This window comes from Trichosurus vulpecula, chromosome 4, assembly GCF_011100635.1.
Source record: "Trichosurus vulpecula isolate mTriVul1 chromosome 4, mTriVul1.pri, whole genome shotgun sequence".
In the NCBI taxonomy this organism is placed as follows: Eukaryota; Metazoa; Chordata; class Mammalia; order Diprotodontia; family Phalangeridae; genus Trichosurus; species Trichosurus vulpecula.
In genome coordinates this window covers 208,038,553-208,055,314 of record NC_050576.1, presented here as the reverse complement: position 1 = coordinate 208,055,314, position 16,762 = coordinate 208,038,553, and the positions used below count along the sequence as shown (strand labels likewise).

The 16,762-nt window shown below is 37.0% G+C and overlaps 1 protein-coding gene across 1 annotated transcript in view; it reads right to left on the bottom strand.

Moving 5' to 3' along the window:
* ABCA5 (ATP binding cassette subfamily A member 5) overlaps nt 1–16,762 on the bottom strand; it is a 119,812-nt gene that overhangs the window by 72,663 nt on the left and 30,387 nt on the right. The window contains exons 10-12 of the mRNA XM_036755886.1: nt 13,081–13,246; nt 3,991–4,049; nt 2,329–2,439 (exon numbers count right to left, since the gene is read on the bottom strand). Coding sequence (XP_036611781.1) covers nt 2,329–2,439; nt 3,991–4,049; nt 13,081–13,246 — 336 coding nt within the window. The remainder of the gene's footprint in view (nt 1–2,328; nt 2,440–3,990; nt 4,050–13,080; nt 13,247–16,762) is intronic.

The window sequence follows — 16,762 nt, the reverse complement described above, 5'->3', positions numbered from 1 at the left end:
TTGACTCTTAATATGATAGACTATATTACTGATAGAACTATCATGTGATTAATGACACAAATCTATTTTTAAAATAGTACCCATTAGTTTCAATTTCTATCAGAAAATATCCTTTCATTTGTAAATTGAATTCTTTAATTATTCTAAACTGAGGAATAAGAATAAAATAAAACAATTAAAAATTAAGGCAACTTTTTACAGATGAAAATACCAGACAATAAAATGTGAATGCTTTACTTTTCAAATATAAAATATTGTACTGTTTTATGTAACTGATATATAGATATATATAAGGCACTTGAAGGTTTACAAAGCACTCCGTGTACTATAAATCATCTCATTTGAGCCTCAAAACAATGCCAATGAGACAAAGACTACATGCATTATTATTTTCATTTTACAGACTGAAGCTCAGAGAAGTTAAAGGACATGGCTCCAAAGCTAGTAAGTGGCAGGGGTGGGTTTGAATCCAAGCCCTCCTGACTATGAAGGTCCAACACCCTACCTACTAGACTATATTACCTCTCAGTTATTCCTTTAGTTTACAAGGAAAATTTAGAATCGCCATTTTATAGGCAACGTCTTTTCCTGCTTAGAAGCAGGGAAAGGTCAAAAGAATATTCTTCACATGTAAAACCTTAGTTCTTTTGGCCTATCCTCTTTATTAGCATCATACACCTTAGAGGCTTACAAATATTTCCTTAAATGTGTAATTTTCTGTGGGTTTCACTAATCTTGAACTAAAATTGATGATATGTCTTGAAAAATATTCTGAATAAAAATATATAAATCATATATAATGACTGACTGATAGCCATCTAATATATAAAATTTAATCAATATTATATCGATGTTTCATAAAGTTTAAGGAGGTCTTTAGTTTTCATTTTTAAGTGCTCTGATTAGCACTATCCAAACTACTCTGAATTGATACTGAATTTATAAAATTATGAAATGAGGCAGATGTGCACCAAGAAAGGCTATAATAGCAATGGGAAATGAGGGTGCAATTACACTGTAATAAGGCACAGAGAGTATGAGGGCAAACGGCACAGAAAGAATAGAGACAAGCAGCAAAAAGTAGACAATGTGGGGATGGGGGATAGGGTGGTGAAGGAAGGCAGGAAGTGTGGGGAGGAAGAGAAACACAGATAATCATTCACGTGACCCTGGATTAGGCCATGGAATTAGGTTACACAGTGGCATGGACCCAGATGGAGATGGAAGAGTACTTGGGTGGGACTGAGAGGGAAAAAGTTTGAGGTCTCATTTTTATAGGGCCTTTTAGTGGAATAGACTCTTATTTGTACTACCTTGGGGTTAGTTCATTAACATATTGAAATCATCTAAAACTTGTCAGTAAAGCTTTAGAGTTAACATATTCACATCAACTCAAAGTTATCAGAACTATTTGGTGTTCTGTGGGTCTTATGGAATATTTCTGAGATTTACATATAATAGGATCAAAAATCCCTGAGAGCAGGGCCTAGATGGCTTCCCCTGATTCAGCACATATTACCAGGCTGTGATATGATACAATTTTAAAATTATACTCCTTTGATCTTTAGGACAGTTTGTATGTGACTTCTAGGTTCCCCTTTCCCCTCTGAAATCTTACTTCCCAATACTGTTACTTTATACCAGCTATTTATAAACTTACTACACTGATTAGAAGACTAGGGGTGGGAGGGGGATGGGGAGAGGTTTGGGGAGATTAAAACATAATGAATTTTAACACACACATTCAATGTGTTCAAAAGGGGAAAATGTCATATCAAACCATTAACAATCTGGATAGTTTTTATAAGGTCAAATCAAATAAGAGCACACTAAACCAGTGGTCTTCCAAGCTGGGGGTTATTTCCCTGGGGATCTATGTTCTCAAGGGGGACTCATGGAATGCACTTGGAATTAAGAGGTATGAGATTAACCAAAGAGAGGCTGCAAAGCTAGTTAACATCCCACTCTTCCACAAACAGTGAATCATGGGGCTTTGTCTCAAAGACAACCACACCTACCCTTCATCCATTATAACCCAAATCACCCATTCTATCTCCTCCTTCTACTGTGCCACCTTCCAACTTTCCCCCTTCAGAGGCAAGTTATAACCTACAACAGTATCTGCAAAAGAGTCATTGAAAAAAATACTTATGCCTCTTTCCTCACCACTAGCATTACTCTGTTGGGAAAAGAAAAATTAATGATAGCAGTACACTATGAAAAAAGTTTGAAGACCACTAGCATAAATTGATACTTTTACAGAATAAAAGACATCAAAGTGAGAGAACCTTTTAAATTGCTCAAAAGACAGAAGACATAAACTCTTACCATCTGATGGTGGGCAGAGTCCACAAAGAATGTTCATTAATGTGCTTTTTCCTGTTCCACTATGGCCAAGTAATGCTGTAATCTGACCCTCATATATGTCAAAAGATAAATCTAATTAAAGAAAGAAGTAAAGGAGAAAGCCTTGAACATAGTGACAGTACAGATGATAAAATTAATAATGATTAACGAATTTACAACACAGCAACTTTTAGTTATTATGGCAAAGTAAAAAATAAATTTAAAATGTCACCATATTCTGAAACAAAAATAAATGACATTATTCTAAATGGGTAAGAACTACTATGAGAACTAAAGAGTAAATGAAACCTTAGCTTTACTTGCTATACTTCGAAATATAATGGTATGAAAACTACTAGGGGTATAGCATTTCTTCTGGATATGAGTTGGTATATCACACTACTGAAGTATGTTGTACTGCAGGAGAAGGGGGAAATGGAATTATAAGAAAAACAGCCCAATAAAAGAGTCAGGAGAATCTGAAATTCCTTCATTTAACCCTAAATTAAACCCAGAATCATAGCACATTATGTGATTTTACAGAAATTTTCTGTACGTGGCGACCCAAAGAATATCAGGGAGAGAAGGTCCAAAGCCTAAAAGTCCAATTCAAAAAATGGAAAATGAATATTGAGATTATTAAAACCACATGATTTGACACAATAATCAGTGTAACTGTGAATTAGTCTAACCACGCTGGATTTCATTTGGGAATTACAAAATAAAGATGATTAAACTGTTCATTCCCTTCAATCTAGTGATCCCATTACTGGGCACATAACCTAAGGAGGTCAAAAAAAGAAATAAAGGTCAAATATAGCCTTACATATTTATTATCCAATACATCTAAAGGAATACTTTGTTACGCCACCAAAGAACTTGAAACAAAGTGGGTACATATTGATTAGTGAGAGGCTTAAACTGTGGTGTATGAGTCCAACAATATTATTGTGCAACGAGAAATCACAATTATGAGGAACTCAAAGAAGCTTGAGGCAAGTGGAACAGTGGATAGAGCACTGGAGCTTCAGTTAGAAGACCTAAACTGAAATCCAGTTTGTCACATATTAGCTGTAAATCACTGGGCACATCAATTATCTCTGACTGCCTCAGTTTCCTCGACTGTAAAATGGAGTACTTACCTCCCAGAGTTGTTGTGAGGATCAAATGAGATATTTGGAAAGCTCTCTGTGAACCTTAAAGCACTATATAAGTACTATCATAATGATGATAATAATCTGATACAGAACTAAGCAGGACCAGAACAATATACACAATGACTACAGCACATAAATTAAAAGATCACTAAAATAAAGCCAATTCCTGAGCAATATAAAACCTAATAATGGTTTTAGCGAGCAGATAGTGGAACATATCTTATGCCCCTCAGAAGAGGCAGGAGATTACAAGGGCAGAATCTGATAGATAACATCTGACAGAGTCAATGGGTGTTGGTAACAAAGGAGGATTTAATTTGGGGAATGGGTAGAAGAGGAAGAAGAGTATTTTCAGAAATGATCATGATATAAAAACTAAAGGTATCAGTAAAAGTTTATTTTAAAAACATTCACAATAGTTTTGTACTCCTTTTCTTTAAAACTTTTTTCTTAAATTTAATATAAATTAAACTAGAAAATTACATACTTCTTAGTGCCTCCACAGTTTCATTTTTCTTTCTGAATGTTTTCTGAATGCCACTGATTCTGGAAGATATATTTTAGTAAAAAGAGAACTGAAATTAAGAAAACACAATAACATACTACCATTTTGCATCAAACATTGATGAATACCTTAACAAATTAATTTAATAAATGACCAAAAGTTGAGTTCTTTTTAAAAACTATACAGGAAAGACATTTTCTTCTCTTCCATCCTCAGAGCCTGAAGATGTTCTCTGTGAAACTCTAAAAGCGGCATACTTCTCATCAATAATGCATTGTTATTTTTAAAAATATATGAGCAACTAGTCATTCTGCTTCAGTTTCAACCATCTCAAGAAAAATTAAAAGACTTAATACTCAATTCAAATAGCTAATATCAGTTTTTAAAAACCCCACAGGGTCGGAATCAGACTATCTTAATCATATTTTCTTCTTCATAAAACTTTTTTTTCAGCAAGAACACCTCCATGTTTATGATTCAAAAAATTATTCATCACGACCAAAAGATAATAGTGTAAGTCAGAAGCCTGTACTATTGTATGTTCAGTTTTTTTGGGAGGGGTTTAGTTTAATATGTTTAATTTCAGTAACCTGAGGCTCAGAAGAGAAGGACAATAAAGAACTTAGCTGCATTCAATTAATTCAAGTTCAGACTCACATGAATTACTGAAAGAATGGAGATGTCACTGCTAAAGCACTGTTTATAATCTTTTTTTAAAAAATCACTATGAACAGAATAAGGAATATCTATATAAATTGTGTTATCTGAATATAATAGACTATAATTGTGCCATAGAGACGATGACTGAATAATTTAGGAACATGGGAAGGCTTAGATGAAGTTAGACAGACAACCAAAAAGCAGAACTAAGAAAATAATATACATAGTGACTACAACAATACAAGTTTAAAAAGCCATTAAAAGAGAAAAAATTCAATAATGCATGATTATAATGACCAACTTTGGCTCTAGAGATGAGTTGAGAAAATACAACTCCATCCAACCTCCTTCTTTGCAGGAGATGGAAGATATGGAATGTTGCTTATGTTATCAGACTAAGATTACCTGAACTCTTTTTTTCCCCTTTTTTTTATTATTTGTTACCATAGATGACTTACTAGTTAGGCGTGGGAAACCTGTGGCCTTGAGGCCACATGTGGCTCTGTAGATCCTCAAGTGTAGCCCTCTGACTGAATCCAAACTTCACAGAACAAATCCCCTTAATTAAGAGATTTCTTCTATAAAACTTGGACTCAGTCAGAAGGCCACATCCAAGGACCTAGAAAGGCATATGTGGCCTCAAGGCTGCAGGTTCCCCACCCCTAGGTAACGGAATGGCAAGGAAGAGGAATCTAACCAGAAATGAAAGCTATTTTAAAACAAAATAAAGTAGTAACATTAAAAAAAATCACGTAGAATCAGGGGTTCCATATAGCTAGAGATGGGAAAATATGGTCCAATTTTGAAATGAGAGAAGAAGAAAAACTACAGACTAGTGAACTTGATATTTTATTTCTGGAAAAATTCTAAAATATATTACTAAAGGCATGGTTTGGGAGTCCTTAGAATGGAAACAGTGAGAACCAAGAATACGGAAAAGCTTATTCGAGTTCCCAGTAACTCCCTGCTGATACATTTCACAAATTCAAGACACTCTAATACATGAAGTACTGAACACAAAAGTCCTGAGTGAATGTTAATCTTTAACTATACCCTTAGTATGCTTTTAGGGTCCAGAAACTGGTTTAGGAGAGTTAAGTCATAATTCAGGCCATGAACCAACTTAATGACGCTTTATTTCTTGTTTTGCCATAAAGCTCCTTATGAATTAATGACTACATGTCTATTATTTTTGTTTGTTCTGCTTTGGGGAAAGTGTTGGGGAAATTTACAGATAAATGTTTTTGTGAAGTTCATCCAATGTCACGAGAAGCATGTCCCTATCTCAACGAGAACAAACCCAAAGTCAGCCATAGGGTAAGCCAGACTTTCTTCTTGTTTATTTTTCTCTCTACTTCACCCACTCAACCAATTACAATTCTTGAAGATCCCAAAACACAGATCTGAGTGGGAGTAGAGCTAACAATACTCTGTCCATAATCACTACCTTAAACACTTAGGAAAGAAGAAAAATGATAAAATGCCACTGCTACACGTCTGAAATAAAAAGAAAGCTGGGAAGTAATTTTCAATGCTGCCCCTCCATGAGCTGATATAACACTGCAAGTAGGCACCAAAAAAGAGTGGAGGACCATCATGAGGTGAAAACCTGGAAACTTGCAGCATCCTTCCATTTCCAGTCATCCTGAGGTCTCAATTGGCTCAGTTTCAATAAATCTCCTTTGGATGCATAAGTACCTTATGTATGGGCTCTCTTTTCCTTAGCACAGATGTTGATTTCCCATTCATTTAGAGTCATCTGCTATGCAATACACGAAGTCAGTAAGTCTTTATAATAAACTTTTATTTATCATCTACTATGTGCCAGTCATTGTGCTAAGCTCTGGGGATGCAAAAAAAGGTAAAAGTTCCCTGCTCTCAAGCTCACAATCAAATGGGGGAGAGAACATATAAACACCATGTACAAACAAGCTACATACAGGATAAATTGGAAATAATCAACAAAGAGAAAGCACTAGAATTAAGAGGCACTGCAAAAGGCTTCCTATAGAAAGTGGGATTATGGCTAGGACTTGAAGAAAGCCATGGAAACTAAGAGGCAGAAATGAGGAGGGAGAGCATTCCAGGCATAGGAGACAGCCAGTAAAAATGTCCAAAGCTGAGAGAAAGAATGTCTTGTTCAAGGAACAGGTAGGAGACCAATACCACTGAATGGGGAGAAGAGGTGGGGAAGAGGAGCTATACGGTATTAAGAAAACAGGAGTGATAGGTGAGACTAAGTTATGAACGGTCATGAATGAAGGCTTCATATTTTATTCCAGAGATAAAAAAAGGGCTTCTAGAGTTTACTGAATAGGGTAGGTGACATGGTCAGATGTATGCTTTAGGAAAATCACTTCTGCAGTTCAGTGGAGGATGTACTAAAAGTGGGGAGAGACTTGTGGTAGGCAGACAATATAGTAGGCTACTGCAAAAGTTCAAGCATGAGGTGAAGAAGGCCTGTACTGGAGTGGTGACTATCAGAGGATAAAAGCGGGTATAACCAAGAAATGTTACAAAGGTGAAATTGACAGATCTTGGCAAAATATTGGGTATGGGGAGGTGAGATATGGTGAAGAGTTGAGGATGATATCTAGGTTGTGAGACTGGGATATTTATTGGTATGATGGTGGTACCCTCTACTGTAATATGGAAGTTTGGAAGGAGGGAAGTTTTGGGGAAAAAGATAGTAAGTTCTGTTCTGGACATGGCTGACAAACAGCTGAAGATTTGAGACTGGAGGTAAGCAGAGAGGTTAGGGATGGAAAAGTAGATATGAGAATCATTGGCAAAAAGATGATAATTGAATCCATGGATAAAAAAGAAAGTAAAATTAATAGAACTTGATTTCAACTTCCTTCTCCATGGACAGAGAAAATAAAACTTAATCCAAAGAGTCAATATGAGTTCATCACAATGCATAATATATGCTAGGATAACAGTTTCCCCTTGCCCCTCTTCTTTCTGTTGACATGACTACCAGACTAGTAGATTGGGACAATGTTAAAAATGTACTACTCTTGAATTTCAGCAAAGCCAGTTTGATTCAGTCAAATGCCATACTTTATCCTTATGGACAAGAGAGTGAATTATAAACTGGACTAATATAATAGTACAGATAAATGGGTCTGACTTCAAAGAGAAGTTAACAGACTAATTTCAATCTGAATGGAGGTATTTGGTGGAATTTCTAAGTGCAAGGCACTGGGGATACAAAGATAGATTCCCTTGCAATCTAATGAGAGGAAATGCAAGTAAACATAAATAACTGACAAAAGAGGGGATGAAATAGGAAGGGAGAGTTTACTTTCACTAGGCATTCCAGAGATAGAAGCTACAGAGTAGGGATGAATCAGGAAATTGTCATAAAGTAAGTGGCATCTGAACTGGGCCTTGAAGGAAAGGAGGGGGATGTCAACTAAGATGTAAAGTATCCAGTACAAGCATGGGAAGATAGCATGAGTAAAGGTTGATAGAAGGATTGGTTGAAGTGGAAACATGATAAGTGTCTTTAAGTAAAACCTGCCGCGTACAAGAGGAACTGGATCATTTTTACCTGTTCCTCAATAGCAGAAATAGAAACAAATAATTCAAGTCATTAAATCCAAGTGAACTCAGAAACTGCAGAGATTTCAGTTCATTCTAAGGAAATTTCCAAGCAATTTGAGTTGCCAAAAAATGGAATGGACTACTTCATTAGATAGCCTCCCATAAGAGGAGTTAGTCAAATAGATGCTAGATGACTCCTTATTAAGGATCTTTATTTTGTTATTGTTTAGTCATTTTCAGTCGCGTCAGACTCTTTGTGACCCCATGTGGGGTTTTCTTGGCAAAGATACCAGAGTGGTTTGTCATTTCCTTCTCCAGCTCATTTTACAGATGAGCAACTGAGGCAAGCAGGGTTAAGTGACTTGCCCAGGGTGACATAACTACTAAGTACCTGAGGCCACATTTGAACTCAGGAAGATGTAGTAGTTGGCCATCACTTCTTGACTTCAGACCTGACATTCTATCCACTGTGCCACATAGCTCTCCCAGGGTTATTTATAGGGGGATCCTACTCACATATAGTTTGGTCTAAGTAACCTCTTAGGTCCCTTAGGTCCTTTCCTAGTTTAAATTTTTATCTTACTCTGTTACCAAAGCCTAAATGGCTGTCATTCATTAGTCCTGGGGTGTATCTATTATTAAAATCCTACCAATGAAGTAAGAGCAGCTGGAGGTAGGAAAAAGGCCATGAGAAAGTATTTATTCTCAACAGAAAGGAGGCCCATTCTGAAAATGGTCTCCATAGAGCCAAGCTCTCCAGGTTGGAGGTGAAACAAGTTGAGGGGCTAAAGTTGGAAAGTATCTCCAGGGAGAGACCAAAAAGTAAATATGCCAATTTTACAATAAAAACAGTAGCAAATGTGTAAGTTGGCCATTACTTCAAACCAACCGGAACAGAAAAGACTGATCAAGGTTAAAGCATCCTAAAGGTATTCAAAATCTCCAATGAAAGGGGTAAGAAAACACCTCTTCCTACTTAGGATAGACTTTTTAAAGTCCAAAGGAAGAATATTTAAGAAATACAAATGTGGAAGGATATTTTTTATAAAAGAAGTCAGACCCAAATATGTGGCCAGACAATGAAGAAGGTTCTCACATGAGGAAATCACAGTAAGGTGGATTTCTCTGGCTAAATGGAGAACTACCTATGTAGTTCAGGCAAAAGCCAAGTTCATTCTGACAAGATTTAAAGGGCTGAGTCATACGGGAAAGAGTGAAAAATTAAAAGAAATAAGTCTAGTTCCCTGTAAGTATGTACAGAAGAGGACTGACTGAAAAAAAATGCAGTTGTGTAATTTCTCTTTTGAGAAATTGTTATTGTAAGCTCCCCTTTATGTTTTCCTGTCCTATTTAAGTACCTAAAAGGAAAGGAATATACTATCTCTAGGGAACTGGGGCAAAGAAAGATGTATGCCTTCTTCGATATACCAAGAAAAGCCAGCTAAAAAGGAATGATACTTGAAGTAGACAGGTCAGACAATATACTCACAGTATTACAGAGAAATTATTTTACAATAAAATCCTAACTTGAGACTCTGAACTTTCCATGGTCCTTAAAATTACATAGTTCACTTGAATTTCAGGGACGGAATAAGACTTTCTCTCCACTTCCTGTCCCCAGGGCCTTTTTTTTTTGGCTGACAATTTAAAGGCAAGTAAAATTTACAAGTGCAGTTGATTTGGTTTAAAAAAATGTTCAAAAATATGTTCACTAAGATTTTAATTTTATTAATATGTTCTCAAGTCCCATGATAAAATGTAGGACAATTTTAGATGTTATGTAGAGAAAAATAGGAATGAATGAAATCATAAAAGTAGTGTTTATTCTATTTGTTCTTTTCAGTTCTACAAAATGAAGTTTATCCTTACTTTCTGCTCATCTCTACCTACACAGCTTAGAAAAGCTATACTGAGTGAACCTGCAGGCCATTTCTTATGCTAAAATATCTGATTAGTTTTCTGTGATGTAAACCAAAGAAAAATGGATCAATGAAGAAAACTGACAAGCAAAAGTATTTTTTTGTTTAAAATGAATGGTCGAAATGCTAGAGATTTGAAAAAAACATTCAAGCTCACTAATAAATCAAAGAAATGTGATTTTTTTAAACTGTGAGGTTTTTACACATCAATAATTGCTTGTTGACTTGGCTAAAACAAATTAAGCCAATAAAACTCTGTAGTATCAAGGCTGTGGCAAAACAAGCACACTCATACATGTGATAAAAATGCAAACTGTTTTAATCTTTTTGGATCTGACAGTGTATACAAATGCAAGCAATTACAAAAATGATCTGTCCTTCAATACAGAAATCTGTTTTAGCTTTACTTTTACTATTAATATTTAATTTTACTACTAATATAAATGTTTATCCTTAAATATATAAAAAACTTGAATTATTCTACCTTTTTAATGTTCCAGTTCTGCAATATAAACAGTATCTTCACAAAATCACTGAATGTCAGAAGCAGAATGGAATTCATAGCCCATTTGGAACAGCCTGTACAGGATCATGAATTCCCTCTTCAACAAACACAAATGGTAAACTAGCCTTTGCTTAAAGATTTCCAGTGAGGTAGAACCCAATACCTCCTTGAAGCTGTCCATACAACTTTGGGTAGCTCTAATTATTGGCAAATTTTCCTTATATCACGCCTAAAGTTAACTCTTTTACATCTTCCACCAAATCTTTCCTGGCTTTACCTCATCACCTGGCAAGAATACATCAGCCTTGGTATTTAGACCTCATCAGTACTCTCTGAATGGGAGACAGAGAAACTCCTCTCAAAGCCTTCAGTAAAGGCAGCTCAGGCCAGCCATCTCTTCCTTTTCAACCTTTGCACTTCATCATCATGCACGGTATCTCATTAGATTCAGTCCAATATTCCATTCCTACAGACCCTTCTTGAATCCTGACTGTTATCGCTATTATTAGCCACCCTTCCCCATTTTGTATCATCTGGAAATCTGTCCCTTTATCCCAGTCATTGATAAAATGGTAAATATCACAGGGTCAAGCATAGATTCCCAGGACATTCAACTGAAGATTTACTTCCAGTAGACATCATATCACTGATGATTACTCTTTGGGTCTAGCTATTCAACCACTTCCAAATCTACATAGCTAAACTATCATCTAACTCCCATCATTCCATCTTGCATCACAGAATCCAAGATTATTACATATTTTGCTGAAATCTAGATGAGCTATCTATGGCATTTCACTGATATAACTCTGGAGAAAAAAAGTAAAGAAGGCCAGTCTGGCACGACCAGTCCTTGACAAAGTCATTAGTGATCACTCGTCTTTTCTCAATATCCATTAACCATCGTGTTATTAATACATCCTAGAATGTTGCCAGGGATTCTACATAAGTTCACTGGCCTGTATTTCTAAGACTATTCCTTTTCTTTTTTGTGAAAAATGGTGCAACTTTTTCTCTTCCCTGAGTATTGTAGTATCTCTCTCATTTTCCAAAAATGTTTCAGAAATTACTGACAATGGCCCAACAGTCACAACTTCAATCAATCAACAAGCACTTGTCAAGCTACTGTGCTAGTCACTGGGGTTATAAAAATAAAGAATGAGAAATGAGTCTTACTCTCAAAGAATTTATCTTGTAATGTATACATATAAGTATATACTAAATAAATACAAAATAAATACAAGGTAGTTAAGGAAGGAGGTACTAGCAGTTGGGAAGATAATGTAAGCCTTCATAATAAAAAGCGGTGTTTAAGGTGCATATTTAAGGAAGAGAGGGATTCTATGTGGCAGGTGAGGACGGCATTTTTCCAGGCATGTGAAATGGCCGGTACAAAGATAGGAAGCTGGGAGATGGGAGTGTCATGTGAGAGAAATAGAGAGATGACCACTATGGCTGAACCACTGAAAAGTGCCTAAAGGTGAATAATGTCCATTGAGGCTGGAAAGAGAGACTGGAGTGAGATTCATCCTCCACACAGCTGCCAAAGGGTTAAGATCTGACTATGTAACTTCCCTATTTAACCAATTTCAGTATCCTCCTATTGCCTCTACAATAAAACATAAGCTCTTTTGATTGGTGTTTTTAAAGCCCATCGCAATTAGAGCAGAGAAAAACCTGAAGCAGGGAGACCAATTAGGAAACCAATGTAATATTCTAGGCAAGTATAATGAGGTTCTGACCTACTGTGATAGCTGTGTGAGTAAAGAGAAGGAGTTAGATATGAAAGATGTGCTGGTAGAAATGAAGAGATCTGACAACAAACTGAATATACAAGGTGAGGAAGAATAAGAAGATAAGGATATATAAAAATTTATGAACTTGAAAGACTGAAAGAATGGTGATGCCTTTCACAGAAATAGGCAAGTCTGGAAGAGGGTAGAGTTGAGGAAAAAATAATGTGTTCTGTTTTAGATACTCTGAGTTGAATATGTCTCAGAGATATCCAGTTTAAACTATCTAACAGGAAGCTAATGACATGAAACTTAAATTCAGGGGAGAGACTAGGCTTAGTGATTTCAACTTATCAAGGGCAGATCAGTGCTGCTTAACTATCTCTTTATTCATCTTGGACTTCAGCTCCCTACCAGTTAGTTTTGTCCTGTCCTTTACAAGCCAAAAATGAATTTTCTTGGCAGAAAAAAAACAAGTAAAATAAGACTAAATCAGCTCTGCCTTCTCTCTGTCATCAGTTAACATTATCCCATCTACCCAGAGCAGTAATTGTATCCCATTTTCGATCCTTCTCTTATCTATCCCCAACGTAAATTTTAAAATATCTTTTGTCTTTCCTAACTTTCCTCGCCAATATCAACTCATTCTCTCTTGCAGCACTTCTGATTTCTGCCTAAATCATAAATAAGTGCTAATCATTCATACCTGATGGCTTCTTTTCCTACAAATTCTGAAGAAACAGGTTCAATAATCTCATTAAAACCAGGATTTCCATTAACATTGCCCTCAGACAGCTCTTTGTATCTTTTGCTCTTTGACCAATATGAGGGCTTCATAAAATATAAAGATGGTCTTCGTAGTCCAAATTCACCTGAAAAGAAAGAAAACCTTATTTTTCTAAAAACATATTACAATTACTGTTAGCTAGTGTCTGAATCACAAATAATGGCTACCATGTGAAACTTAGAAACTAAATCCATAAATGGAATTCTAAAATTCAAAGTAAAGATAAAATATTTCTTCACTGGAATTCCAAGATTCTCTTTTCTTTTTTTTTTTTTTGATTCATCTTTTTTTTTAATTTAAATTTATTTATTTGACATATTTAGTTTTCAGCATTGATTTTCACAATAGTTTGAATTACAAATTTTCTCCCCATTTCTACCCTCCCCCCCCCTCCAAGATGGTGTATATTCCGGTTGCCCTGTTCCCCAGTCAGCCCTCCCCTCTATCACCCCCCTCCCCTCTCATCTCCTTTTCCCTTCCTTTCTTGTAGGGCAAGATAAATTTCTACGCCCCATTGCCTGTGTATCTTATTTTTTAATTGCATGCAAAAACTTTTTTTTGTTTGTTTTTGAACATCTCATTTTAAAACTTTGAGTTCCAAATTCTCTCCCCTCTTCCCTTCCCACCCACCCTCCCTAAGAAGTCGAGCAATTCAACCTAGGACACATGTGTATCATTATGTATAACCCTTCCATAATACTCATGTTGTGAAAGACTAACTACATTTTGCTCCTTCCCAACCCATCCCGCTTTATTGAATTTTCTCCCTTGACCCTGTCCCCTTTCCAAAGTGTTTGTTTTTGATTACCTTCACCCCCATCTGCCCTCCCCTCCATCATCCCCCCCTTTTATTTTTTTTTTCTTCCTCCCTCTTCTTTCCTGTGGGGTAAGATACACAATTGAGTATGTATGGTATTCCCTCCTCAGGCCAAATCTGATGAGCGCAAGGTTCACTCATTCCCCCTCACCTGCCCTCTCCCCTCCTCCCACAGAACTGCTTCCTCTTGCCACCTTTATGTGAGATAATCCACCCCATTCTATCTCTCCCTATCTCCCTCTCTCAGTATGATGCTCTCTCATCCCTTAATTTCATTTTATTTCTTTTAGATATCTTCCCTTCATCTTCAACTCACCCTGTCACACATATATATACACATAGATATATACATACATACACATTCACTTATATATATACATAAACATATATATATATATATATATATATATATATATGCATATTCCCTTCAGCTACCCTAATACTGAGGTCTCATGAATCATCCATGGCCTCTTTCCATGTAGGAATGTAAACAAAAGAGTTCGACTTTAGTAAGTCCCTTGCAATTTCTGTTACTTGATTACCTTTTCATGCTTCTCTTGATTCTTATGTTTAAAGTCAAATTTTCTATTCAGTTCTGGTCTTTTCACTGAGAAAGCTTGAAAGTCCTCTATTTTATTGAAAATCCATATTTTGCCTTGGAGCATGATACTCAGTTTTGCTGGGTAGGTGATTCGAGGTTTTAATCCTAGCTCCATTGACCTCCGGAATATTGCATTCCAAGCCCTTCGATCTCTTAATGTAGAAGCTGCCAGATCCTGGGTTATTCTGATTGGGTTTCCACAATACTCAAATTGTTTCTTTCTGGCTGCCTGCAATATTTTCTCCTTGATCTGGGAGCTCTGGAATTTGGCGACAATATTCCTAGGAGATTTCTTTTTTGGATCTATTTGAGGAGGCGATCGATGGATTCTTTCAATTTCTATTTTGCCCCGTGGCTCTAGAATATCAGGGCAGTTCTCCTTCATAATTTCTTGAAAGATGATATCTAGGCTCTTTTTTTGATCGTGGCTTTCAGGTAGTCCAATTATTTTTAAATTATCTCTCCTGGATCTATTTTCCAGGTCAGTGGTTTTTCCAAGGAGATATTTCACATTGTCTTCCATTTTTTCATTCCTTTGGTTCTGTTTTATAATATCCTGGTTTCTCATAAAGTCACTAGCTTCCACTCGCTCCAATCTAATTTTTAAAGTAGTATTTTCTTGAGTGGTCTTTTGGACCTCCTTTTCCATTTGGCTAATTCTGCCTTTCAAGGCATTCTTCTCCTCATTGGCTTTTTGGAGCTCTTTTGCCATTTGAGTTAATCTGTTTTTTAAGGTGCTGTTTTCTTCAGTGTATTTTTCAGTATTTTTTTGGGTCTCCTTTAGCAAGTCATTGACCTGTTTTTCATGGTTTTCTCGCATCCTTCTCATTTCTCTTCCCAATTTTTCCTCTACTTCTCTAACTTGCTTTTCCAAATCCTTTTTGAGCTCTTCCATGGCCTGGGACCAGTTCATGTTTTTCTTGGAGGTTTCTGTTGTAGGCTCTTTGACTTTATTAATTTCTTCTGTCTGTATGTTTTGGTCTTCTTTGTCAGCAAAGAAAGAATGCAGAGTCTGAGACTGAATCTCGGTGCGTTTTCGCTGCCTGGCCATAATCCCAGCCAACTAACTTGACCTTTGAGTTTTTCAGTGGGGTATGACTGCTTGTAGACTACAGAGTTCTATGTTCCATGTTTGGGGGGGAGGTGCCAGCTCTGCCGCACCAGCACTGCTCCTTCCCCAAGGACCCCCAACCCGAACTGGGCTCAGATCTTCAGCAGGCTGTGCACCCCTGCTCTGATCCGCCACTTAATTCCTCCCACCAGGTGGGCCTGGAGCCGGAAGCAGCAGCAACCCTAGCTGCCCCACCTCCACTGCCCCCGGGGCTGGAAGCCGAACCATGAACTCCTTCCACTCCCGCAGCTTTTCCCACTAACCTTCTCAGCAGTCTTTGGTGTTTGTGGGTTGAGAAGTCTCGTTACTGCCGCAGCTCACTGAATCAGGGCGCTAGGGCCCCCTCCGCCCGACTTCTGGTCTGGATGGTCCAAGTCGCTCAGGCTGGGCTCTGCTCCACTCCGTTCCCAGCTCCCAGCTCCGTGCAGGATAGACCTCACCCAGAGACCATCCAGGCTGTCCTGGGCTGGAGCCCTGCTTCCCTCTGCTGTTCTGTGGGTTCTGCCGTTCTAGAATTGGTTCAGAGCCATTTTTTATAGGTTTTTGGAGGGGCTCGGCAGGGAGCTCAGGCTGGTCCCTGCTTTCCAGCCACCATCTTGGCTCTGCCCCTCTTGATTCCTTCTCTCTTCTTTTTAATCTAACTTACATGTAACACGCACACTTGTTTTAATTGCTAGAAAAGTTCATTTAAAACTTTATATTTAAAAGCCCAAACTATCCTAACTTTGAAATAATCTATTTGAAGTGACTAATGCATAAAAATAAATTTTTTTTTATAAATTTCTTTATTTATTTTTAGTTTACCACGCACGGTTCTACATAGTTTTGAGTTCCAGTTTTTCTCCCCTCCTTCCCCCCTCCCTCCCCAAGACGGCATGAAGTCTCATATAACTGTCATGTATAACTTCGCATTGAATTAATTTATGCACTAGTCAAGTCGTGGAGAAGAATTTGGACCAATGGAATTAATCATGAGAAAGAAGAAACAGAACCAAAAAAAAAAAAACCCCCAAAAACCAAAAACAAAAGAGAAACAGAAAAGGCAAGCATGTAGTGTGCCTCAGTCTGTATT